Source organism: Tinamus guttatus, unplaced genomic scaffold (genome assembly GCF_059628265.1).
Source record: "Tinamus guttatus ecotype Peru unplaced genomic scaffold, ASM5962826v1 Tinamus_guttatus_pri_ptg000217l, whole genome shotgun sequence".
In the NCBI taxonomy this organism is placed as follows: domain Eukaryota; kingdom Metazoa; phylum Chordata; class Aves; order Tinamiformes; family Tinamidae; genus Tinamus; species Tinamus guttatus.
Genome location: NW_028288751.1, coordinates 249,858 through 275,612, shown reverse-complemented (window position 1 = coordinate 275,612; position 25,755 = coordinate 249,858). Strand labels below are relative to the sequence as shown.

The window sequence follows — 25,755 nt, the reverse complement described above, 5'->3', positions numbered from 1 at the left end:
GCACCACACTTCACAGGACGCTGTGTCACCTAACAAAGCTGACCTCCTTTTTTGTTATGCAGGATGCATGCAAAAACTGTTGGAATCTAGACCAATCAGCACAGTCATCAGCTGAAGATTAAATGAGAGTCACAACAATAATTGCAAATTCCTATCAGCTTCAGCCTACATTACATGGTATTGAATTTTATCCATGTGAGACTTGCATCCTGAAGAACTAGTAGTGGGAATTCAGTACGTGCAGCCCATAATATAGCTACTAAAACAGTGCTTATTCAGGATGCTGATTCAATCCATTACAAAAGTTAAAAGTACAGCCTTAAAAAAAAATCCCAACTAAATAGAAGGGGAAAAAAAAAAAAGTGTCTTCACTGGCTGTGTTTCAGTGACCTGTGCAGTTCCTGATACTTTTCATAGCAATACAAGGAAAATTTAGGCAGCGCAACCACCCAAACTGCTTGACTTCAGCATTATTTATACAAGAACTCTGAGACAAGCAACTGCATTTCATAACTTATCTTAAGCAGCATCCTGAAATAAGCCAGATTGCCTATTAATGCTTACCCGTTGAAAAAGCAATATTCCAGTTTTCCTGCTGTGACACACATCAGAATATCCCTTGATGTGACCTCGTAGCGGTGCTGCAGCTCAGAAGCTGCCCCGGCTCCTCCCTGCACGCGTGCGTGGCCGGTGCCCGGCACGTGAGGCGAGACGGGCCCTGCAGCACCGCAACAACCAGCGCCAAAGGGCCAACGAGACGAGTCTCAGCTGAGCTGCCGCGAGCACCTTCCGCAGGGCAACTGCTGATGCCGGCCACCCTTACCTCAGCTTGGCTCAAGATGGAGTAAGGCAGACCAGGGTGCATCACATGTGTTGTATCACTTTATTAAAAAGCGAGAACCTCACTCTAAAACAGAGGCTGGAATTTAGGTCACTCGTTACTCACCGGCACTGAAACATCAGCAGTTATGTCTCCTTCCCCATACCCGGCTGTTAAACCTCTAAAACGAGTCTTGCAGGAAAGAACAGTCCAATTTGGTATTCATATTTGCAATTCTCTTCTTATCTATCCTTCCGCTCCCCCCCACAGTAAAATATAAATACAAAATGTTCACAATTATTTCAACGGCAAATATTTCCTTCTTCTCTTCCTCATTTCTTATGGTGTATAAGGTGGTGGCTTTTCAAAAGGTGGAAAATACGGTGGTGAATAACGAGGAGGAGCATTAGAGGACCACATGTAGCTGGGAGACGGTGACACTGACTGGGGATCGTCTGAGAGGCCGGAAGGAGTAGAGGCTGGGAACACACTGGAATGCTGCAGGGAGAGAGCAAGATGACTGTTGTCAACGTCACGTTTGGAGAAGAGCCTTAAAAGCACTAGGCTCTGCTTAAATTAAAGGGCAGCTGTAAATCAATACTCTGTTTCCAAGCAGTACAATTTTATTAATATTTCAAGACTCAACTCTGGAAAATATGGGTACAGACAGACAGACACATTTACAAATAACTCACTACACTTGAGGTAAGCACAGGCTGTAATTAATGTTTCTGCACAGAATTGTTTAGACTTCTGCTGTTTACCTGTTGCATTTCAGAGAGCCTGGACAACTTGGGTTTCACACACTAGCCAGTGGCAACAATGATTAGGCTGTAAATACTTTTTTTTTGTATTACCTGTTCTCTTTATCACTCGTAATAATTAAAAAAACTCACAACCGGAAGTTAATGGCAACAAAACAATGTTTTCCTCCAGTTAGCAAAAAGCTTCAAAAGATAGAGAAATGAAATTTGTGCATGCCTGAACATTCATCCAATCTCTCCAAAATATCCTTGCTATCAAAAATACCTTAGGTCTAAACTCTTAAGCCATTCCACCCTGGCTCCATCAGAAACCTGCGAATACGCTTTATTATGGCAGGAACAGGTCAGACAAGTGAATTCCACGTATGTAAAAGGAGCCGCAGTCTCTTGCATTCGCTCCTCTGGCCCTACGGCCGTATCTGTGTTCCCGTAGTCGTATTTCCCAGGCTGTGCCCCGTGTCCCCCGCTTTGTCACGCGGCCCTCCCTGCGGAGCAGCCCCCGGTCACACGGCAGGTACCGCCGCGCTGCTCCGCGCTGCCTCCAAGCCCCTTTGCGCTGCCCTGAGATCGGCTCCTCTCCCGCGCCGTGGGCACGGGCTCCAAGCGGGAACGCGCCCGGCACAAACCCTGCCAGAGGGGAGGAGGATTCGCGCCGAGGGCACGGGAGCCGGGCTGGGGCTCGGCGCCGGAGCGGGGGGAGCTGATGCTGCAGTAGTAACACTGTTTTCAAAACACTGTTTTTTTTTTTAAATAACGTTCCCCTTCTCTAAAGCTGATCTGTTACAGTTAATTAAGCAGATACCTAATCAGCGGAAGCCTCGGCGCCTCGGAGGCCGCGCTCGTTCCCACGCAGCTCACAGCTCTCCTCGCCGGGCCGGACGCGGGAGCCGCCGCAGCCCGGGCGCTCGGGTCTCCACGGGGTTCCCACACGGAGCCGCGGGCCGAGCGGGAGCCCCCGCAGCCCGGGCGCTCGGGTCCCCGTGGCGGTTCCCACACGGAGCCGTGGGCCGAGCGGGAGCCGCCGCAGCCCGGGCGCTCGGGTCTCCATGGCGGTTCCCACACGGAGCCGCGGGCCGAGCGGGAGCCCCCGCAGCCCGGGCACTCGGGTCTCCATGGTGGTTCCCACACGGAGCCGTGGGCCGAGCGGGAGCCCCCGCAGCCCGGGCGCTCGGGTCCCCGCGGCGGTTCCCACACGGAGCCGCGGGCCGAGCTCCGCGTGCGGCTGCCTAGCAACAGCGCCGGGAGCAGCGCGGCCGGCTCCTCCACGGGGCCCTGCCGCGACGGAGGCGCCTCTCGCCCGTGCTCAGCACCCAGGCACAGGCCTGGCCCACTGTCTGCACAGTCCAAGTGCTGCATCCGACTGTCTGCCGGCCACCAAGCCAGGCACAGACTGCGGAACAGCACACGGGCCGCTACGCTCACCAGAACCCCCCGCCACGTCCCATGGGAAGCGGGGTTTGTCCCACTCAGTATGGCATGGGGAACCAGACTGGAGGGGGTGTCAGGGTGCTCAGACACCGTGCAGACCACAGGGTAAGGCCTAACAGGAGTTTCCACACCAGAACCCTCACAGTGTCAGGACCCACGGCACAACCCCTGCCTAGGAGTTTAGCTGGTTCAGCTGAAGAGTTTTGCTGAGCAAGGTCAGTTCCTTTACTGATAAAAGCTGCTGAGAAGAGAGCTAGGCGTGAGGGCTGGTTCTCCTTGCTCTTGGGAACTGCTCTTAGCTCGAGGCCTGCTCTGTCAGGGAGCAGCGACCTTGCCAAGAGGAGCGGGGCCGCGGAGCGGCACGGCCGCGCCGGGCGCAGGGCTCAGTCCTCCCATCAGCAGCGACCTCGTGCTGACGGGGCAGTGACGGGGCAGCGCCGAGGCGAGGCCGGGCGGCAGGGCCAGGCCAGGGAGGCGGCACCAAGCGCACATGGAGCTGCACATGCCGGGACGAGCAGCAAACGCTCCGGCTAGGAGCAGCTGCCCGGAGCGAGGCAGGGCAGGCGCTTGCTTCTCCTTTCTTCAGTTCTTATCAGCAAAGCAGCCCTTGGGCTCAGACCGCCACAGCTCCGTGAAGGGAGGTGCTCTCTATGCTCTGACACCGGGTTAACGCTTTCCTCATCTTTCCTGCGGAATCGGCAGGACTCAGGCTTTAACTGGCTTCTGAAAGTGAGTTAGCTACATTGAATTTTGATTACTTGCATTATGTACACCTCTTGCATCAACAGCTAAGTCAAAACCATTTGCATTACCACATAGTGAGACACGGAGAGGCTCCATCACCTTTCATCTGGTCAGCTGAGATACAAGCACCGGGAGAGCCCTGGTAGTCTTTTGGGTTGAAAAGCAGACAGATCCACCCCATGTCGAGCTCCCTGCTGGTTTGACTGCGTACAGACAAACCCAGAGCTAAACAGGGCTTATTATCAGTGGAGCATCTGACGAAGGCGCTTAGTGGCAGAGCCTGTTTCCATATACACTACAGCTGGCATCTTTGTAACTGTAGATAGTTATACAATGCAGCTGACAGTCCCAGGCTGCACTAATGAAAAAGTAGGTCACAAACCTGTATAAACACGTCCTAGAAATTCTGATATTGGAAATGTTCAAATGTTTCCAGGAGGCCCCGACAACAGGGTTGTCCTCCTGTGGCACTATCAGTAAAGAGAGAAAGGTTTAGATCCAAATTACCATTCCCTAGTGGAACTCCTGAGGAAAGAGGTTAGTACTGCACAACTCTGTGATTGTTAGAGACCACATCTCAGCTGCTGTGCAAGGGTGTAAGCACTTGTTCATTAAAAGCGTCTCCAGCCACAAAGAAAATGTATGATGTGTTAAATCACTGTAACCATCATGGTGACAGCACCTGACAGGAGAGCTAAGAACTCCCCATTTACTTCAAAAAGCAAAAATTCAGAATCAGACAGCAAAGCTGAAATAACACTGTTTCTAACTGTACTGCTCCATAACTCAGATGAGAGAGGGGCATGTTACAGTCGAGCTTGGGTTTGCAGAGAGCAACTGGATCTTTTCTTAGCCCAACTGAAGTGCATGGGAGAAAAAACAAAACAAAACAAAACCCCCAAAACACTACCCACAAGAAAAACCCACAAAAAGCCAACCAAACAAACAACAACAACAAACAAACAAAAAAAAAACAGAAAAACTTTTCAATCATATACATGATCTCTCAGGCAAAGCAGTTGGTCTCATAAAAACTAGCACCTGAACATCTTGCTTTGCCTCTACCCTCAGAGCATCACGGGTGTCCCAGACACTATTTTTAATGTGGCCTCAACCAGTGAATGACAAGGGAGGCAGGTGGCACATTCTGTTGCCTTCTATTAGAGAGGAGCTCTCAGGAAAACACTGTCTCACTAAAAGGGAACACAGCCAAAGATCAGTAGCTAGTAGGAAAGATTCGGTATTCTACGCATGAACAGAAAAATGTAAATGTAAATGACATCAGGAAGTTAGCCCTCTGTCATCTGCAGACTGGGCTACATTTAACCCTGTGGCTAAATAACAAAATAGCTTGTATTGTTCCTACCTGAAAGTCATATGCGGAATAAGGAGGCAGATGAGGAGTGCTGTGGTAGTAGGTGTTGTAAGATGTCACCTGTGGCCTTGAATAATAAGATACTGAAGGATGTGCATTTTCAACTGTACAGTTCAGCGCAGGGAGGGAAGGAGTCTGTGAAAACAAAAAGAGAATCTCAGCCTGCTAACCAGAAACTCTTCAGAGTCTCAGAAAACTGACAGCTGAATGAAAACAGAAATGATTTAAGAAAGTGATTTAGAGGAGCAGTATGTGCATTTAGGGCCCAATTCTGCTGAATTAACCACTGGCAATTCAGTTTCCTCTTCGGCAGCAGGCAAGTCCTGAGCTCAACTCATTCTTTAGCCATCCATTGTTCCCAGAACAAGCCTGGCAATAGCCCAGAGCATGCTAGTGCTCAAACAAAATGAATGCTTAGAGTGAATTTGCAGAAATAGCAAAAAGAAACCATTAATTCTGATTTCTCTGTTATTTACTGAATTTTGAAATCAGCATATTTCAACTTTTCTTATACACTTCTGACACTTCTGAACGTCTTTTTGTGGTTTTATAGGCTGCCTAGAATGGACCAAATCTCAAAGACCTCAACGCGTGGCTGGGAACATGCTCATATTTCTCATATGAAATATAAAAATATCTCATGTATCATTTGGGAGGATTTTGGTGGGTTTAAAAAAGTGTAAGAAAAATCATAATTTTGAAATATGGCACATTTGTCAAAGAGCCCAAGATTTATTTGTAAGAAAAAACTACTGTCAGAACAACAAATGCCCTTTTCTTTGCATCTTAGTTATTATTCCATATGAGTCATAAGAGACTGACTGAAAATCCAAAATTTATCTACCAAATGCTCATTTTCCCTCTTGATTTGTCCTCTGCTGAACAAAAATGTATGGAAGGTAAAAGTTTGGCTGAGTGACAATATTTCAAAACTCTCATTGTCACAACAGCATTTCTTTCATCATCTGAAGTTTGAAATGGCTTATCTGGTTGCAGCCCCACTTAAATTTCTCAAAATCTGCGCCCTGAGGGAACTGAATGGAGAGTTCCAGTCAAACAGGGTTGTCTAAGTACACAGTAAGACTCAGACCTCTACCAGTGCTGTAAAATCACTAGCTCATGGGCACCCACCACTGACAGTCATTTTCTTTCAAAAGGTCAATGCCATGAAAAGGAAGATCAGTTTTTGAGAAACAGTTCATTTTTAATCCTGACATTGCCAACACTGCTGATAAAGGTTCCCGTGGAAAACACAATTTCCCATTCCTGTTCATCTAATTGTGTTCAAGTGGTGACACCAGATCAGAAAACTGAATCATTTTCACTTTCTCCTTGCAGTTACTTCATGCCCTTCTTCCTGGCCTGATTGCAGTGGTGCATAAACAATTTACTTTTTTGTCCCCTAAGGAAATATGAAAACAGATATTCATATTTCAATTTTCCCCTTTTGTTTCCTTTAATGTACAGAGAAACTGGTACCATCTTACCATGTCTTTAAAGCCTCCAAGTATCGCTGCTGTAATGATCCCTAGGAATAGCCCCACTATGTTCAAAATTGTTGCAGACCAAAGCAAGTGGTAAAGGTGGATGATGTCCTGGCAGCTGCTGACATCAATATATTCATAGTAGCCTCCAGAGATCTCTACTCTGCTGGATTAGGAAACAGTAACAGTGAAAAAAAAAAAAAAAAAAAAAAAAAAAAGACTGTGTAAAATCTAAATGATTCTACTGCACAGTAAAATGCATTCTGCCATTTAATGATAGCCTGGGCCCAACTTCTGAGGGAAAGGGATTAAAGCCCTAACGATTCCATCCTTGAGGCATCTGAGGTCTCCCTGCAAGTAGAAGAGCTTGATGTGTGAAACAACCAAGTCCCAGAAGCCCTCTAAACGCCCTCGAGTCTGAATCTGCCTCTTATTTCTGTCGTCTGCAATCTCCTTAGAGCCAGACCTTCATCCTGGAGGCTCCCAAAGTCTTACAAACCAGTCCTGGAATTACCCAGGGAAATCAGTCCGCACGCCGAGGCAGGGCAGCCACCCCAGGGGCACTGCGGGCTCCTCGCAGCGCCAGGAGCAGCCGGACGGGACGGAGCGGAGCGGGACCGCACAGCCGGCCGGCAGGCACGGCACGTGTCCCGAGCCCCTGCTACCCACCTTGGCATCCCCAAAAGGGCTCTGTAACGACAGGGGCTGGCAGGACCCCTGGGACCCTGGCAGGGATCCTTCTGCTAACACTTTATAACTTTTGCGTATGTAAAAAACAGACAGAAAACTCAGTGGAATTGTACTTGGGAATGAATCACTATTCTGGAATAGGGAGAATGGCTCTTGCAAGCTGGATTCTTCAGTAATGACTTCTCACCAACTGCCACGTGGTGAACAGCCTGGCTTTTGGTGTAATATATCACATTATGAACAACTTATCTGCCAGTTCATATTTGGGGTGAGGCTCAAACCACATGGGGCCTTTGAGACAACTGAGAGCAATTGGCTCTTATTTAAGGTCAAGAAGCAGGAACCTGGAAACCAAAAGCTCCAGGCTCAGCCCCACAGCAGACTCCCTGCAAGGACTGCAAGAACCCGCACCTTTCACAAGGGCCAGTCTTCTGCCCTCACTATGAAATTCCCTTTTTTTGTACCATTTGTGTAGCACCAGGCAAGATTAAGATTGTAACAACTGATGTAACTGAAAACAGTGAGAGGCAGGACCCTGAACCAGCTGGATTAAAAAAGGAGGAACCATGTAGCACAGTTACAAGAATTTCTGCTCCTGTAACTTCTCTGTGCATGACTCCCTTCAATAAACAGGAATGGGTTCTGTAAACGGTCCAAGGAAGGAATGAGCTTCATCCCTCTGTAGTGGTCAGCAGGGAAATGAAGTCCTAAGGCCTGAGACTGGGGACGACCCTTCGCAGCCCACGGGACACCGTGCTCCAGCAGCCCCCTCTGATTGAGCCTCCACCGCTCTCAGTGCCGTACGTGGGTCAGCCCAACGAAGGAGCCTCAGAGATATTGAGGCTTAAACAGCCCTAGCCAAGAGACAGCACTAAAAGTCAATTGACTAATAGGCTGCTGACACACGCTGAACACTCCAAAGGAAATGCTGCAGCACATGCTGTAAGTTAAGTGAGCTCAGGCACGTTAGGCAGGTTTAACGATAGTGTGATCACCGTGCTGTGAGGTGCACCTGAAACCTCTGCAAAGCACCCATGTGCTTTTTAACCTTCTGAGACCTTCACTGGGCACAGAGGAAACTGATGATGAACACGCAGGTGGCCCTACCCTGGGAACCTTCCTCCCTGCTACCAGGAGACAAAACAGTGAAGATGATGAGGAAGAAGAGTAACCCAGTTTTTACACCTTCTGTCTTCTGAAACAAAACAAAACCCAACAAAATAGCAGTGCCAACAGAGAAGGAAGGTGTTGGAAAAAGTGAAGAAGCTGGAGAAAACAACAGGAATGGAAGTCCCAGAGACTCCTGCCCTGCAGCACGCTCACATGGGGCTGGGGTGACTTGAGTGTATTTCACAGACCCCTTTATTCTTACTTGCTTGCTCTTTTTATGGGGAATCTTGCCAGCAAGCAACCACAATGTAATTATTCCTCCTACAACAGCAGTCATTAATAAATGTTTTGTCTGGGCCTTATCCTGTCCACTCGAACACCTGCAGACCAGCATGGCCACTGCTTGTTCTTGCCATGGCCAGAAACAGCATTTTTAGCTTACTTACTTTCCACAGTTGTACAGGTCACAGCAGAAGCAGGTGTTGGTTTTTATTTTGGGTGTGCAGGGTGCACGGCGTTGCGGGTGACAGATTGCCTGTGTGAATTCAGAAGACACACACAGAGGATACACATGAGGATACAACCACCACACACGGTTTCTGCTGCTATTTGACCTGCTCCATACGTAGATTTTGCACTGGTATTAGGATTAGCCCCAGGCAGATTTTTCTTTCCTTTTCAGCTGCACAGAAGTACAGATGCATCAGGCTAAACCAGACCACCCATCCTCCCACCACAGGGAAGTCGCAGATAAGCATGTGTCCGCATAGGAAGGGCGTTGTGCAACTTCTACAAACAGACAAGGCCTTTTAGAACCAACACTCTTCCCCAGATAGTAACTGAGAGACAAACAGCTGTCAGCAGGATGATACTATCAGAGAGAAAAAAAAATCCCATGTCAGCAAACAGCTGAAGTAAAGAGGTCAATGGTCTGTTTGCAGGTAGCAATGCTCAAGTGAACGTGGGAAGGCCAAAAGAGAATGGGCCCCACCAATGCTACTAAATAGTATTTGTTTTGCGCCTCAAGCAGACAATTTAAAATATAGTGGTTATTAAAGAATCACTCAGAAAATCTCAGAGGGACTCCCAGAGCCGAGCAAAGGTGGTCAAAGATGCCCACACAGGCACTAGCTCTGCTTGGAAGGAGTGTCTGCCCCTGCCCGTCCTCTTTAGAGGAACTGTTAGACAGCAGAGGGAGGGAGGAAGATGCACGCTCTTTATATGCACAGAAATTACTGCACTCTCAATCCACCATCCTGCTGCTCCTGTAACATCTGGATTGCTGAAGATAATGGAAATTGGTGCATTTTCCTCTCTCCCATGCCTTGTCTCTACCAGCTCCTTCATTATCGTGGCTGTGGCAAACACGGAGCAAGACCCACAGCGGCTTCCCAGCCCCCCTCCCTCCCAGGCCCTGTCTCCCACCATCTCCTCCGTATGCAGGACCTCGGGGAACCAGCACAACAGCCTGGCAGCCGGTTTCTCCACCTGCAACGCGCAGCCAGGTCCTTCAAGGAGACAGGGTAGTAAAACCTGCTCTCACCTCTGGCGGGGTTGTACTTTTGGAATAATACTGACATCGTCCTGCGTACAGCGGCCTCAGATCCTGCCAAAGGAAAAGTACCAAACTTAGCTTTGCTTTATAATCAACACCAGAAATGGCACCTGAGCTGCCAGGTAGCTGGTCTGGGAAGATGAACCAGAGTTAGAGGGGTCCTGCTCACACGTCAGCATCCAAACGCAGAGGGTCATCGGCAATTTGGCAGCCTCCACCCATCCCCAGATACTTTTTAACTCTGGTCTTTTGAGGCCTGTGCTTGCTGAACAGGGAGGAACAGACTCTTGAGCTGGGGGATGGCAGCCACCCTGCACTGGATTATTCTTTCCTCATTTTCCCAGACATATCCCAGGGTTTCCCTGCATGTTCCTGGGGCTTCTTCATGCTGACTCATAACAACCTGTCACTACATTGCTGGCAAGCTTGTCCTTCTGGGCTCGGAGGGAATGAGGGGAAAGCTCTGGGGATTATCAACAGCTCAGCCTGCAAGCATCATGCACTAAAGCTTCACTTGGGGCAGCCTGCACCCCAGGCCAAAACCTCAGCGCAGGCACCACTAAATTTGCAACAGGAAGAGGGAGGTGGTGGCTGCTGCCCTCCTCCTGTGCGTGATGGTTAATGCACCATGGAGACCAGCCCTCACTGAGGGCCCTTCCTGGGAGCCGTCAGACTTGGACCCCACGGCTTGCGGCGAAGCCACGGCAGCAGCGGGCACACGGGAACACTATGTGCTGCTGTGGCAGGAGCACATCTCCAGCGAGATGATGACATTCTTGGACGGTTAGGAGGTAAAGTGAGGCCAAAAGCGCATCCATTAATCAAGAGGCAGAAACCAGAGCCCTCGCCATTCCAAGCGCGCGGCGCTCGATGCCGCAGACACACAAACATCCCGGCGGCCGGCAGGGAAGTGCCAATTCCTGCCGTTATCCAGCCCACAGGGTCAGCATCCCAAGTCACGGAGCAAGCCTGCGGGGTTGTCCTCATGTGGCCAGGAGGCAAAAAGAGCTCCACACTTTTATCGGAGGTAACGCTCCACATGTGCTCGAGAGGGGCACCAGGGGCAGCCAAGACCTGCTCATCACGTCCAGGCAGGCGGTGACCGACCGGGCAGCCGAGCGGAGCTGCCCTCTGCTCTCAGCAGATCCCGCCGTCACCTTCCCACCGTTCGGACGCTCGGAGACAAGGAAGAGCAAAGCGCCAGCCGACCCACGGAATTTCCATTTCATGGGTAATTCTGACCTTCCAAAAATCCTTTTCCATTACAACTACAAATAAACCTCTAATCTATTTTTTAATACCATTTCACCCAAAATTGCAAAAACAATGGAAACCAAACAACAAAAATGTGGAGGGAAAAAAATCTGTTTGCAGTTATACATTCTAATTTAAAAATTGAAATAGTTTTTTTTTTCCAAATTTTAATTTTTTTTACATGTCCCATACTACTTGTGATTGGTTACCACAGTAACTTTTTTTTTTTTTTTTAATATGTCTCTGGAAACTCAAAACTGACTGAAAGTGTTTCCCCTTTACAGTAACACTGACCTTCATATCTTTCATATCAAATTGCTTAATGCTATTACAAGATACAGAGCTCAATCACTATTAAGAGTTGCTTGTAGTAAAAATAAGCATTACTGCTTGTACAGTGCCACTTTGCAATACTCATAATTCACATTCTATGTTGCAGCTTTAAGACTTACTAACACATGAAGTATACACAAAAACACTAAAGCAAAGTGTTAAGATCTTAATACTTATTTCTCATTTCAAAATATTTTTGTAAAGCTGATACATTGCTCTAAACTCTTTGATTTATAGCAGCATTCAGCACATGACATGTTTATAAATTGTAGCGTGGTCTGGTGTAGAACACCTTGTGTAGACACAAGGCTTATCTTGCTCGAGTAGAAGCACTGCAGCACCCTTGTTCTCCTGGGGGCACTTACTATGTGTCTGGCAGCAAAGACTCCATCTACTATGGCACAGCAGAACGCAGCAATGACGCCAAAGCTGATGAAGACGATCGATGCAACCAGCTGAGGAAGGAAAACAAAGCAAAGCATCACCTGCCTCTCCACAACCAAGTGCTTCATGCCCTTTCCACAAGGATTTATAAACCACAGCCACTAAAGCCCTCAGGCAATCAATAGCCCAAATGTTTGCCCAGGCTGCACAGACTTGTCTCATTGAAATCAATGGGATATGTGGCTTAAAGAAAAGCCTCTCCTTAAGCAGAGGTAGCAGCTCTGCAGCAGGAATAGCAGCATCTTGCCAAACAGGATCCCTGGGGAATTGATACTGTAATGTAAATTTATCCACTGTTTCTAGGTGCTAACCTTAGGCTGTGGATACACCTCCTCTCGCGGCTGCTGCTGTCCTTAACTGTTCCTGGAAAGAGAGGGGGAATCTTCTCCCTCCACCCCAGACAGCAGCCACGAGGGCTGCTCATCATTTCAGCCAGTAGCCACATGAGCTTCTGCTGAAGCCAGCAAGGGCCACAAGACCTCAGGGACTCTGTGAGGGCCGAGCACTAGCGCAGCGATGGACTGAGGGCAGGAAAAGAGCTGTAAAACCACAGGAGGGGTTACCTCAACAGCCGAACGTGGATTTACAGAGCTGGCTCTCGTGTGTATTCCCATGACAAGTGAACTAAAATACATCTTCTCTTGTGCCTGAATGCCACAGGCCCCCCAGGCTGGAGGGGCCGCAAGGTTAGAGCTCTCCATCCTCAGCACCAGCCCTCAGTTGCAGGAACCACTCACAAATGCTGATGTGACCTTTCCTTGTGCCTGTGATGCAGCTCGGCCTCTGCCCAAGCACTGCAGACCACCTCTCCACGCGCGCCGAGCTCATGATGCTCATCACCACCCTGCCAAAATACTGCCAAGGATGTCGACAGGCTTGTGGAGAGGAGGCAAACTCACCATCCAAATGTGACTCACTTCCAGTGTCTGCAAGGCCTCCTTGGCACCAGCCACCGCGATACTGCATCTCGCGTCGTGCTAGGAATGAGTCACCTCTACAAAATACGGGGGCTACGGCATGGAGGCTAAATATCAGGGGGCTGCCTGAACGGAAGGGAGACCCTGAGCAAAGGAACAGCGCCACTGAGGGGCAAGAGAATTATTCTGTCAGCGTTTAGCCGTTGCCATTCAGACAACGCAGCCCCATAAACGGGTTCACAGACAAAGACGTAGCTTGGGGAACAGCTGCACTTCCATTTAAAGGAGGGGAAGGTTTCCCTTGAACGCTTTTGTGGGGTTTTCCCCAGTGGTTTTTCACTCTACTGATCTGCTGGACCGACACAGCAGACAGCAGCTCGCAGGGTAACCAGGGCCTCCCCGCAGCGGCCGAGGGGCAGCGCCGCGACGCCAAGGGCTGCGGCGGAGAGACCCGCGCGGGCGGCCGCGCGGCCAGCGGCTCCGGGGCACCGCGGGCCGCAGAGCGGCGCCGATGGAGACACCCGCCGAGGCCTCACCCGGGACACGGCCCCGCGCCGGGAGCCGCCGGCTAGGGATAACGAGCACGTCCCGCCAGCGCCTCGTTAGCCTGGCGGCGCGAGGAGCAGCTTGAGCGGCCGGCATCAAAACCCGTGCAGCAGGACACGGGCAGAGGTGGGACCTGCAGCCAGGCAAGGGGCTACTGCACATTTGAATGATAAAAGATCAGAGGGAAATTCTAGAGAGAGGGGAATTTTAGAGTGAAGGTAATGAGGCAGAGAAGGCGGGAGATGGAGGAAGGGAGTAAGAGGGGAAAAAAAGGCAGAGAACTGAACGAGAGGCCTCAAAGGAGCCCAAGCACCGAGGAAACGCTTGTGTTCCTCCTCCCCCAAACAAATGAAAGAGAAGCCTCAAAGATGCTTCCCGCGGTTCCCCGGGGCTGCCAGAGGGCCGGCTCTGCTGCCGCAAGGGAGGCGAAGGGAGAGGACCCTGGCAACACCCCAGGATGGCCGAGGGGCAGGGGGTGCCCTGCACCCCGCTGCAGGAGCCGCGGCACCAGCAGAGCCCCCGCCAGCGCCGGCCGCGTCCGCACAGCCCAGCGCGACAGCAGCAGCGCCGGCCCCACCGCCCGCCCGGGCCAGCGCCAGCCCTCCCGGACAACCACTCATTTCCATTAGCTTCGGAAAAAAAAAAAAGAGAGAGAGAAAATAAAGTAGTTTTCTAGATGAAGCTAATTATGCAAGACTCCCACTGCAAATAAGAACTGCAGCAGTAGACAGAGCAGATTGTAAAATTAATCCCATGGGCTTACAAACAAGTTACTGTCACTAGCAACAAGCTGCTATTGCAAAGTATCAGGTCCTGTGCCGGGAACCCGCTGTTTCTATCAGCTGTCAACACGAGCCTCTCCTCCCCGCTCAGACCCATTTCGCGCCTGTGTCTGGAACACAAACTGCACTTTCAATTACTCCATTACACCGAGTCACAGCCATAACCAGGAAACCACAAAATGGAAGAAAGCACAACTTCTTACTTCCCTGGGGAAGAAAAGGCTTTTATGGCCAAGGTTATTCGGTATGAATTTCAGCTTTTCTCCATACTTCTCTGACTCACATATGTATGAACATGGATATTCTCCCTAAACAGCATGACTCCTGGAGGTGTCACTTGGGAAGTGACCCAAGCACCAAGGATATTCACCAGGTTAGTTGTTTACCCCTTCGCACACAGGAGCTGCTGATATGATTGTTAAAGAAGATACGAAGTTAATGACGATACTTTCTTAACAGCCCCACACACGCTAGCGACTAAGGATCAGGTGTGAGAAATGAGTTTATCCACTTTCCATAAATGAGATTTTCTCACGGTTAGCTGCAAGAAAGGAAGGAGAGCAAAAAAAGGAGCCTGAAAATAAAACACTGAAAATTTGAGACACAAAAGAAAAACAGAAAACAAATTAAAATCAGAAGACAAAATTAAAATGCATTTTAAAACCCCATTTTTTAAAAAACTAATCTCATGATTTGCCAACACAATTTTTGATTTGAAGTCGACAAGACTGTTGTTACAAGCACAAGTCCCTTTTAAGAGCAATGAAATATCAGCTGTTTGTCTTAATGCAGGTAATTCCCACGAAAATCAGTTACTCAGCACAGAATTCAGACACAAAAAGCAGCTGGTTTTGGATAACAGGAACCATAAAACAGGAGTGCTCTAGTGAGAGGCTCTCTTTGGGCTGCACTCCAGCTCTACGTGGGCCGTGAAGCTGCTGGTAATTACTTTTCCACGGCAGGGATGACTACAGGGAGCCGTGCAAAACGCTGACTTGCCACTTGCAAACCGCTGAGCACGGAGCTGCCGTGTGAACCGCATCGCCGCGACGCTGGCGCGCAGGCCGGGGTGTCCGCGCGGGCAGCCAGCGCCTCCGCAGGAACAAGCTCCGCGGAAAGCGTTCCCTCGCTCCGACGGGCGGGAAGCGCAGGCACACGGCGTGAGAGCCAACACGCCGCGGTGAGAAGAACTAAGGAGGTCTGTTCCTGTCAGCAGGCGGAGAGAATTAGGAGGTGCTGGTTCAGGTTCGTTTGCCCTTCAGCCAAATTGGAAGGCTCGATTCCTCATGTTTCCCAGCCAGCTAATGGGGAAAAGGAGAACACAGCTGCACAAGCTGCCTTCGGCTCTGCCTGCCACCACCAAGGGCTCTCTGAGTAATAAGCAACACCCAGACTGACTTTTACTAAACTAGCACACAGGGAATCTCGCAGAGATTAAAAAATAAAATCCTGCACTGCCAGTGGAGGCATAGAAACACGTAACGGAGTAAAAAAGGCCTCTGTAAAACACCTCCCGGGTAAGAGGCAGACACGACGAAGGGGAGGGGACGACGCGCGACGGCTGCTCGATGCCCTCCCGGCCGTCAGCGCACGGCCGTGCTGGCCTGCAAACCCAGCCGGCTGCGGCACGACCGCGCAGAGCTGCTCCCGCATCCCGCACCAAGGGGCACAAAGTGACACCCAGAGGAGAAGACGGAACTCGGGCTGCCCAGGGCCTTTTAGAAAACAACAAACAAGCCAAGTCTGAATCACTGTCATCTACGGGCAGACCTGTGAGGAACGCAGGACTGGTATAATATGATTGCTTCTCAGTCTGACCCTGTCATGCTGCTAATACATGATGAGCAAGAGGCTGGGAAATCCTGCTAAGACAGAAAAAAAGTGACACATATTGCTCTTCCATAGCAAGGAAAAAAAAAATCAGGAAACTCACCTACCCTGGCCCTGTCTGACCACAGGAAGGGAAGTCTTCCTCGCCTGCATGGTCTGCCTCACTCACTCCTGCCACCGCTCGGCTCTGTGGGCAACATATTATTTAAAAAGCAAAGGGCAGAGCAGCACAGCACTGCCCCGTCTCTGGCTTAGCAGAAACAGGATTTTCTCCAGACCACCTCTGCAGCAGCTTGGTCCATTGGCCTTAGCCTCAGTTGGCAGCACACCCTGCTATTTGATCTGCAGGCCTCTCCACGAGGACGCTTCCGTCACTGCAAAACCATGTAGCAGCGCTGGGCAAGCCAGACAGGCCACAGGGACAGGCAGCTGCAGCAGGGTCCCCCTCCTTGCCCCTAAGCAACCTTCATACCAGGAAGGCTTGAAGGATCTTGATACCAGAAGATGGAGCAATCACTGGGGAGGAGCAGTCAGTGGGGACAGCCCCTGTTCCAGGATGAGCCTCGCTGAGAAAGGAGCCAGGCAGGTCCCCCGGCCCGGCCCCGCTCCACCTCCAGCCGGCTGCACGCACCAAGCACCAGAGGCTGCCTAGGAAAGGCCGAGCTCCGCAGCCCGCAGCGACCGCCAGCTACCGGCTCCCTTTGACCCCTCTGCCCACACCTCTGCTTTTCCATTAGTTCTTCCCCAAAAGACTTAGGTCTGCGCTGAGCCCCGTCACTGGCACCCCCAAGCACCACAGCTGCCAAGCTTGGGCACGGGCAGAAAGAGGACGTGTCCTGTGATGGCAAGAGCCTGTAGCCAGGACCAGCCCTGTCCGTCTCCCCTCAGCACGAGCTGAGCTGGAGCTCGTCGGCAGCGCGGCTCCCACCTGCTCTGTGCGGTATCGAGGACGCGCGGGCCCTGCTCCCCTCCGGAGCGCTGCCGGCCGCGACGCAGAGCCAGCCCCGCTGGGACAGGACAGCGGCGCCGCGCAGGGCTCCGCACGGAGCTGCCCGCACCGCGGCTGCCGGCCCCGGCCCACGGAGCGGGTGACAAAGCCAGGCGGCTGCTCTGGAGCAAAGGGTGGCAGCAGCCGGGCTCTGGTCCATGCCTGCCCACTGCTGGATGTACCTCATCCTGTAACGGCAGGAGTCGGAAGCCCCGAGTGCCCTGAGAAACCCAGACACTCGAATCTGAGCCCTGAGAGATCCCACTGAGTTCAATGAGACTGTGTACAGCCACTTTGCACCTCTGTGAGTGTTTTTTAAAACTTAAAAAATGCCAGGGTTAGCAATTTTGATCTCTTTGGGTTGCCATCTCTAGTTCTCAAGAAATATACAACCTGAGCCTGGAAGGATTAGGAAAAGGAACAACCATTCTTTATAAACCAAATTTCTTTGAGTTATGGTCACTTTATTTGAAAAAAAAAAAAAGTCTATATAGTTAACAAACTTACCATTTGCCTCTTGTTTTCTATCAAGTTTGATCCAATTATTCCAAGAAATGACCCAAAACCAAGCTGAAAAACAACACACTGTTAGTATTTATAGCAGAAAGATAACCAATATATTTCACATGCAGACAGACACAGTTAAATCCAGAAGCAGCAAAAGAACATATTGTGAATGGGTAAGCACTCTTCCTTCTGCAAGGAAATCAGTGGAGTCTCTCACTAGCTAGAGCTGTCAAGTGTATCACTTCTATGACACTAAAAGCATGTGTAAAAAACAAAAGGATGAACTTGAATTCACTCCCCCTTCCCTTTAATGCTGAGAAATGGGTGGTGGATGAAAATGTGTGTTGCTGTTTTGGAACAACCCAATACACATTCAGAAGGCTCTGGATGTGAACCCGGCAGTGCCACATCACCAGCGCTTGCAGGACCAGCCCCTGGCAACCACAACAAGGGCACGGATAGCCATGTAAGTGCTCAACTCAACAGAGAATTTCCTAATGGGACAGGATTTAGCAATCACTGGCTTCTTCCATTCCCCCTCATCTGCAGGGAGGGAAAGTCCTACACTCCAGGATCTTTTACCAGAAGAGCCTACACCAATCTAGTGAATAGAATGAGCTAGTTCAGCAAAAGCATCTTTTTCCTTGCTGCTGTAATTGGCAATTCTGGTTTTATTTCAGCTCAATGAAGTCCAATAGGAGTGCAGTTTCCCATTCCCTACCTCCAAAGCTTTAAACTGTTAGTTATACTGGAGATGCTTCTAAGACAGAGTAGACCTCTGAAAGGCCAGAAACAAAGACTTTAACCAGGAAACACAGACCAAAAGGAAAGTTCTACAAGTACTTCTGTAACTGTCACAGTTAGAAAGGTCTTTGGTAGATTCAGACGTTAACAGCAACATGGATCTGGTGGCGTTTAGTAGCAGAAAAAATGTTTGGTGACGCATTCACCTATGGCAAACACCGAAGAAAAGCCATTTGTGCTCTTCGAGCTTGATCCGACCCATTTACAGAAAGTTCCACAAGATGACTCAGAGCAAAGGTGAAAGGCTGAGATAATTTAAGGTAAATGAACAAACTGGAGTGAAGCTATACATCCTACAAGCAAAGACTAAATACACCAGCAGAGTCATCCTGCAGGAAAGGGAAGAACACGTGTTTTTCCACCGATGGGGCAATGGGACCTTCATTATCTGCATCACTTGTATCACTTATCTGTTGATGGAGATGATCCCCTGAGATGTTCATCTGAAAAGAGCAGGATACAACTCAATGTGCTTTCCCACAGTAAAGCCTTGCATTTACAGTAAAGCCCTGTGTTTAATAAGGAATCATTACAGAAGAGCTTTGCCGGATGAAGCCCAAGAAAGGTCAGTCATTTATCCTGATGCTGGAAGCGGAACCTGGAGGCAGCACATTTGCCTCCTGAACAGCCTTTTGCACAAGCCTTGCAAGAGGAGACTTCCCTATGAGCCTTGTTCTGCCTTCAGCCTCCAGAGAGGCCCTGTCCCGTTTTTGAATCCGGCTCCATTTCACAGAGCTGCTGCATTTGATAACCTGCGCAGCTGCTGGAAAGCTCTATGCCCATTATATACAGCAAGAAAGAGTTTCTGGAGCTCAAAGCTATGAGGAAAAGTGTTGAAGAATGTTTTCTTAAAGACTCACAACCAAAGGAAAGAACTTTTGAGTCATTACTTAAGATAGGATTTTTAAACTAATTCAGCCTGTGAGCTTCACTCCCATAGGGCTGCTTGACCTTTGTGCCTAACTTCTTGTCTGCAAAGCATCACTGTTGCAGGCTCAGGTCATCTATCCAGCCATAAACACATTATTTCTTGTGAAAACTCAGTTTAGGTGCCCACAGAAGTAGCTGTGAAGGTGTCAGCAGCAGGAAAGGGGGTGAAGGCCTCCCTGCACTGTCTGTGAATAAATAAATAAAATCCCACTGATGTGTGGAAAGGTCTCCAAGACCCAATCCTAAATCAGATAGCTAAATGTTTTCTGTTCATGATGCCTCCCGGCATGGACACCCCTCTCCATGCCCGTTTCCTCCTCGCGTGCCGTTCCTGCGGGGTGTTTGCCCCAGGAGGCACGGACGGTGCTTTCGGCACGGCAGCAGCAGGACGCTGCGCGGCTCGGTGCGCAGCCGCTGCTGCCTCCCCGGGGACCCGTGCCAGCAGCGCGGTGACAGTGACAGCGCCCGTGCAGCACCGCACGCAGGCTGGTCCACACCGAGCCAGCCTGACACGGGCTGGTGGCTCGAGCCAGGACAGAGCGCTGCCCCGACAGCTCTGGGTGCGGATGTGCAGAGAACCCAGCGCTGAGTGTACTGGGCCGAGGGGCGCTGGGCAGAACTTGCATGGGGCAACACTGGTGTGGCTTCAGGGGAACTACCCACCCTCCTAGAGAACCACATGAGAACAATATCCCCTTCGGAGAATGTGAGCTAGGGAGGGTTTTGTATCATCCTACAGACACTAACATGCAGAACAGCACAGCAGGAGTACAACTCCCTTCAACAACAACAACAGAACTTCCATGGGACCATCCGGTTCTGTGAGTCTAATCCATGAAGGAGAACCCACTCAGCTCACAACGGGACTTTGGCACCATCTTTTCCTTACCAATGTGGGGGTACTAACAGTCATGCCACTAATGGTGCCAAGAGAACACTGGTGGCCTGACTTTAATGCAAACTTTGGGTGTTAACACCTGCATGGAGTCATTTCTTCAGGGCTGTGGAGGTCACCTGTTCGGGCACAACTCACTGAGTTATTATGCCTCACAGCAAAGGGAGAAATCCCAGTTTGTTACAAAAACAAACAGCTGTTTTAGGTGCCATCTGAAGCATCCAGCAGCAGACTGAAAAGCTTCCCTGTGCAGGGAGGCAGATTATCACAGATTTTCACACAGCAAACTAACAGAAGTACTTTGGTAACAAGTCTACAACCACAAATAGTCAGGCTGCCTCTGAGCAAAGCAAATCGACACAAATGAGTCCGAGTTCACAAATTCATGAATTCCTCGAGCCGATTCTGCATCTTACAAACCATAAGCGATGCTGATGTTCTCAGACTGTAAGTAGTTTGGCAGACGTCAAGAGGATGTGAACACAGGTTCTGCCCATTTGCATCAGTCTGTGGGATCTGCTCTGCAGCACGGGGTTCAGCCTCGGCTGACAAGGCATAGCATAAGAACAGAGAATTGCAGACAGCTCATTACCCCTCTCAACACCTTTCTATAGTTCTCTTAAAACAAGAACAACAGAAAAACAGGCCTCTGTGCAGAAGCTACTGTAACCAGCCAGAACAGCAATCCTCTGGCCACCGACAAAACAGTCCATAATGACGTTTCAAAACTAATGGCTGTAAAGGGCCCATCTTCAGTCATAGAAGAGCTTATCCACAGACAATTACAAATCCCCTTGAGATCAGCAAACCACGGTAAATAAACCAGACAACAGTAAGACAGGAAATCAGTCTAACAATTTGGACTGCCTTTAAACTTCCAATTTGCAGGCTTCAAGCCTAAGTGCACAACACCGCACTTAGGAGCCTGCAAGACCAGAGGCCTCTATCCTGCAGGCTGCAGGGACACCAGCTGCCCTGGCCGGCTCGGTCCTCGCTCCGGTGCCCTCTGAGGACGCCGCAGGCAGGACTTGCTGTCCAGCTGTTAGTCCCTGCTAATGCAGAGCACAGCAGTGGGCAGACTGGTTTGGGGCAGGGTGAAAAGGCACCAGGTACCTTCTTCAAGCGCTTTTGCAGAAGGTTGTATGTTCAATGCGGCGAGGTGGGCACCAGCTGTCTTCTCCAAATGAAGTCACTTGAAGCTACAAGTTCTCCCTTTCCCATTTTCACTTGTTAAGAAAAATTGGTGTGCCAGTAACTTTGATATGCAGTTTCCTCCAGCAAGTTGCAAAGCTTTTATTAACGCGGTCCTCCTCGAAGACCCCAAACCATTAAAAGCTTCTCTAAGTAAACTTTAGGACCACAAATTCATATGGGCTGTATTTCAAGACCTGGGTTCCCAACTGTTCTTGGCATCTATGGTCTTTCTTCTCTTTACTTCCAGGCTTAATCTGATTTGTAGAAAAGCAGCTCTAAGGTTGTTTTGGCTGCCATAAAACCAATTTATCTGTCTCACTGCTAGCATAACCCAAGCTCAGAGGAAACTGCCACTTGACTGAATGGGAGTTTTGCATGGGAATGAGCAGCAGGTGCAAAATAACAATAAATCAAATAAATCAAATGGCAATGAAGTAGCTGAGCAGATGTTAATATTCAGAACACGATCACCCTTTATAACATTTGCAGCATTACAAGGGACTTTGTAGGCAATAAGTTTTCTAGACCTACCTAGGAGTTCTATACTTACAATAACCCCTGGGTAATAACCTCCAACAGTCACATTTTGGGTTCTTGTTGTAGCAGCTAGGCCCACCGTTAGAATTAATACTGACACAATGAGGAGAGTCACAGTTACGTAGAGGGAATTTCTCTTTCTTCTATTGAACGACCCTAAAAACACACATACACAACAGAATTTGCTAATTCCATCTGGGGTCAGTCACAGTATCGCAAAATTATTCTCCCACCACCAACCACATGATACTGGATTTCCTTTCTAGTAATTTTAAAACATTTTTCTGTTTGGCTGTCACTTCTCACTTTCATTTATATGCTTAGAAGCCCTTTTTGGGGCATCTGAATTCATATCTACTTACTATTGCTCTGATACGGAAGAAGAGAGCATCCAAAAGCCTAAATTTACAAAGCTCATTTGGATACAAAGGAGTTTCCCAGTCCCCTCCTGTCTGGGAGGACTGAACCAGTAATATTACCTGGACACTTACTACTTTTCTGATCTGTCTGCTTACATGAAGCTAAACAGCCACACTAAACACAACTTACTTTGAGTGGGGAATCTTGGATGCAACTATAAGGCATCCACATTTTTCTGTGCAAATAAGTCACCACCACTAACAATCACTTCTCCTCCTCCTACGGTATCAACCTCTCCTTACAGCAAGGACCAAATATTTTTAGACACAGTTTGAATAATGAATTTGCAGATTAGCAAGGCTGATATACAGCTGCTTGATTCTGGCCTTTTTTTCTTTTATATATTTATAGATCTCCCAAGTGAGCATAAATATAAAGTAGCAATTCCACCAGCTCAGAAGGGAAGCTGGCTGTGATGTTACACTCAGCAATACCTTTAGGGATGTTCGTTCAGTGTATGTTTTGCAATCTTTAAGACATTTTTTGAAGCAGACCTTTGATTTTATCTCATCCGTTATGCAAACACCGCCGAACAGAAGCAAGTGCAGCTGGAACAGGGCTGGAACAGCCTCCCTGCTGCTTCGGAGGCTGCGCGCGCTCCCCGCGAGCTGCCGGGCAAGCCCGAATCCCAGCCCGCGCTCGGTGCTTCTCCAAAGCATCCCAAGGGCGAAGGCACTTCCCGGCCAGAGGCTCCCACGTGGTGTGTGCACGAGGCTAGTCCAAAGCAGGGCACTGCTGCGGCCCCACGGCGAGGAGCTGCTTCCACTGCTGCCCAGCACGTTCCCTAAAGCGAGCTGGGTTTGGGAAGCCCCATCGGAGGCATTTGGGGGCTCGCAGTCCATACGCGGTGAGACAGAACATCGGCACAAAGGAACTGCTAACTTGGCCGGGCAAACACGAAAGATTAGGTCAAGTCAAAGACAAACTTCTCCAAATTTCCTCCAAAAAGGGGCACTTCTTGAAGATGTATGTCCCAGCGGCTCGCGGGCCTCTCTTTAGGGTCTGCGTACATTTGTGGTAAAGCTACAGAGAGATCTTCTGCTTTGACTGTGATGTGTGCACTGACACAGTCGTACGGACACACATGGCACAAATTATTTCCCCTCCTCTGCAGGGGCAACTCTCCCCGGACGCAGCACAGACACTTCCCGCTCCGAGCCGGCAGCCCTGCTGCTCGCGGGAGCGCCGCGGCGCCGTGCGCTGACGAACGGGGCTGGCACGGCCCCGACCGGCACGAGGCTGGATCCGCCGCCCCGCACAGGGCGGAAGGGCACGGACAGGTCCCAAACAGGCTTAAAACCCCAACAGCCCAACACAAGGAGATACGAGGCAAGGGAAGGTTTGTGGATAACAGTAACATCCTTTTTGACTGACCAGCATCTTTGGAAGGAGGCTCTCCACCTACAAACCTTTTGCTCATGTTCTCGAGCACAGCTGGAGTTACAGCTCTAGGAGAGCACAAGATCTAAGGGCAGAGGGTCTGCAGCCAGCTGGCTAGTCACTTCTCGCCTGGAATCGGTAACTAGAGAGTTCCAAATAAAAATGTTATCTCAAATAACTGCTAGGATACTCTTAAAATCCCGGTCATATTTTTTATCAGCACTCCTTAGTTCTTCATGTCATTTTTTGTTTTATAAAATGTACCTAACCTACTAACCTACTCAAGGTTGTATCCTTTTATTCTGCGAAATCTACCACACAAATTAACAAATGTAAAATATAGGCTGTTAAATTACTTTAAAATCTATCAAAGCAAGAGATGATTCTGCATGTATTACTTCCCAAATACCAAAATACAGTTTGTGCAATGCTCCAGTTCAAATATAATCATTAAATGCAAGTACCATATAAATGTCTTAAGTTCCAAGGTACCAGAACTTAAGATTTAGTTGAGCAAATTTCAAGAAAGTGTGGGGGGAGGAAGCTGCCCCTTCTTAGGCAGATCAGCTTTAAAAGGAAATAAAGCGCAAGTCTTGTTTACATACACAACGGATTACCTGAATTCTGATTACTGGAGTAGTTTGGCTGGAAAATGAGCAGAGGATAAGCAAAACCAGCCATATGTTCCTTGCACAGCTTGAATTCTTTACAGTTGGGCTGTGTGGGTGCGCAGATGTTTGTGTGCTATGTAAAATAACCCTGCAGAACAAGTTGGAAAAACTGCACAGTATATATGAGCACTGAGTTCACACACATTAGCTGATATTTTTGCATTTTCCATTCATAAAATTGCAATAAAAATGCAAAAAAAAGCTGGCTTTCCTCAGAATCAGATTATTTACAAAATTCACATTTTATTAAACATTTCTGCAGGAAAATGCTTCAAATTAAGGAGCCTGAAATGCTATATATATATATATATACACACACACATATATATATATTCTGTACTTGTGTCAGAACAGAATTCCATTTTCCACCTCTTGATTTCTAACATTATTTCCTAGCTCACACCTGACACCTATCAATACAAAGTGAAACAAAAGATTCATCTCATCTGTCTGTCTAGGGGACACTAACCTCACCACTGCCTTATTGGAAAACATGTTTTCTTATTAAGTGCATATTGAGAAGACGTTTTTTGCCGTTCTGTGTGGGATCCTGTGGCCGTTTCGGGCACCTTCACTCTCGGTCCCCTCGGAAGCGCCTCCATCAGCACACCGAGCAGCCACCCCCGAAGCCCCTATCTCAGGGCTCCCTTTTCCAGGAGCATTCCCACTAACTCCGCCGTTTTCCTCCCTGCCTTCCAGGCCGGCGCTGCTCCCGCACGGCAGGAGAGCCCCGCGCTGCTCCCGCACGGCGCAGCTCTGGCTGCGGCTGGAGGTGACAAGTGCCCCGCGCTGCCCCAGATTCCAGGGAACGTCGCTCTCGGCAGAAACGGGGACGGGAGGCGCCGCAGCAGCGTGGACCTCCCCGCCGCGTCCTTCGCGCGGGAGGCGGCCGCGACACGCGGGGACTGTCCCCGCGCTCCGCCGGTGCCACCTCTCCGCTAAGGCGGGTGCCGGCGCGGGGCCTCCCGGGGCAGCGGCAGCGGCCGGGGTGCGCTCCGGACCCGGGCGGCTGCCGCCCCCGCTCCATCGCGGGGCCGCGGCGCGGGGGGCGGCGCGGAGGCGCCCACCCAAGATGGCCGCGCCGGCCCCCAGCCCCGCGAGGCGGCGGCGCCCCCTCCTCTGCCCCTTCCCGCCGCCCCGGCCCGTCCCCGGCCGCCGCTTACCCACGGAGTCGGGCAGGGCGATGCCGCCCGGGCGCTGCTGAGTCAGGGCCTGCCGCATGGCGCTCGCCCGCTCCCGCCGCAGCCCGCCGGGCCACGGCCACGGCCACGGCCACGGCCAGGCGAGCGGCGCGGCGGCGGCGGCGGCGCCTGCGCGCGGCGGGAGGGCGGGCGGCGGCGGCGGCGATGGCGG

The 25,755-nt window shown here is 50.0% G+C and overlaps 1 protein-coding gene across 1 annotated transcript; it reads right to left on the bottom strand.

Moving 5' to 3' along the window:
* Positions 1-843: 843 nt before the first annotated feature.
* On the bottom strand, positions 844-25,659 carry TMEM255A (transmembrane protein 255A). The gene is made up of 9 exons (XM_088524914.1): positions 25,566-25,659; positions 21,945-22,087; positions 17,572-17,634; positions 11,923-12,012; positions 9,959-10,021; positions 8,862-8,950; positions 6,619-6,781; positions 5,123-5,266; positions 844-1,318 (listed from the first exon to the last, which is right to left on the bottom strand). The coding sequence occupies exons 1-9, from the start codon at positions 25,621-25,623 to the stop codon at positions 1,160-1,162; spliced, it is 972 nt and encodes a 323-aa protein (XP_088381040.1). The 5' UTR covers positions 25,624-25,659; the 3' UTR covers positions 844-1,159.
* Positions 25,660-25,755: the final 96 nt, after the last annotated feature.

What these genes read in the sequence shown, in the direction of transcription:
- TMEM255A (XM_088524914.1), bottom strand. Translation starts at nt 25,623, where the DNA reads ATGCGGCAGGCCCTGACTCAGCAGCGCCCGGGCGGCATCGCCCTGCCC. An exon ending in GTTATTACCCAGGGGTTATT is followed by an intron (nt 17,635 to 21,944) that starts GTAAGTATAGAA and finishes GTTGTTTTTCAG; the next exon opens with CTTGGTTTTGGGTCATTTCT. An exon ending in ATTCCGCATATGACTTTCAG is followed by an intron (nt 1,319 to 5,122) that starts GTAGGAACAATA and finishes CTCTCCCTGCAG; the next exon opens with CATTCCAGTGTGTTCCCAGC.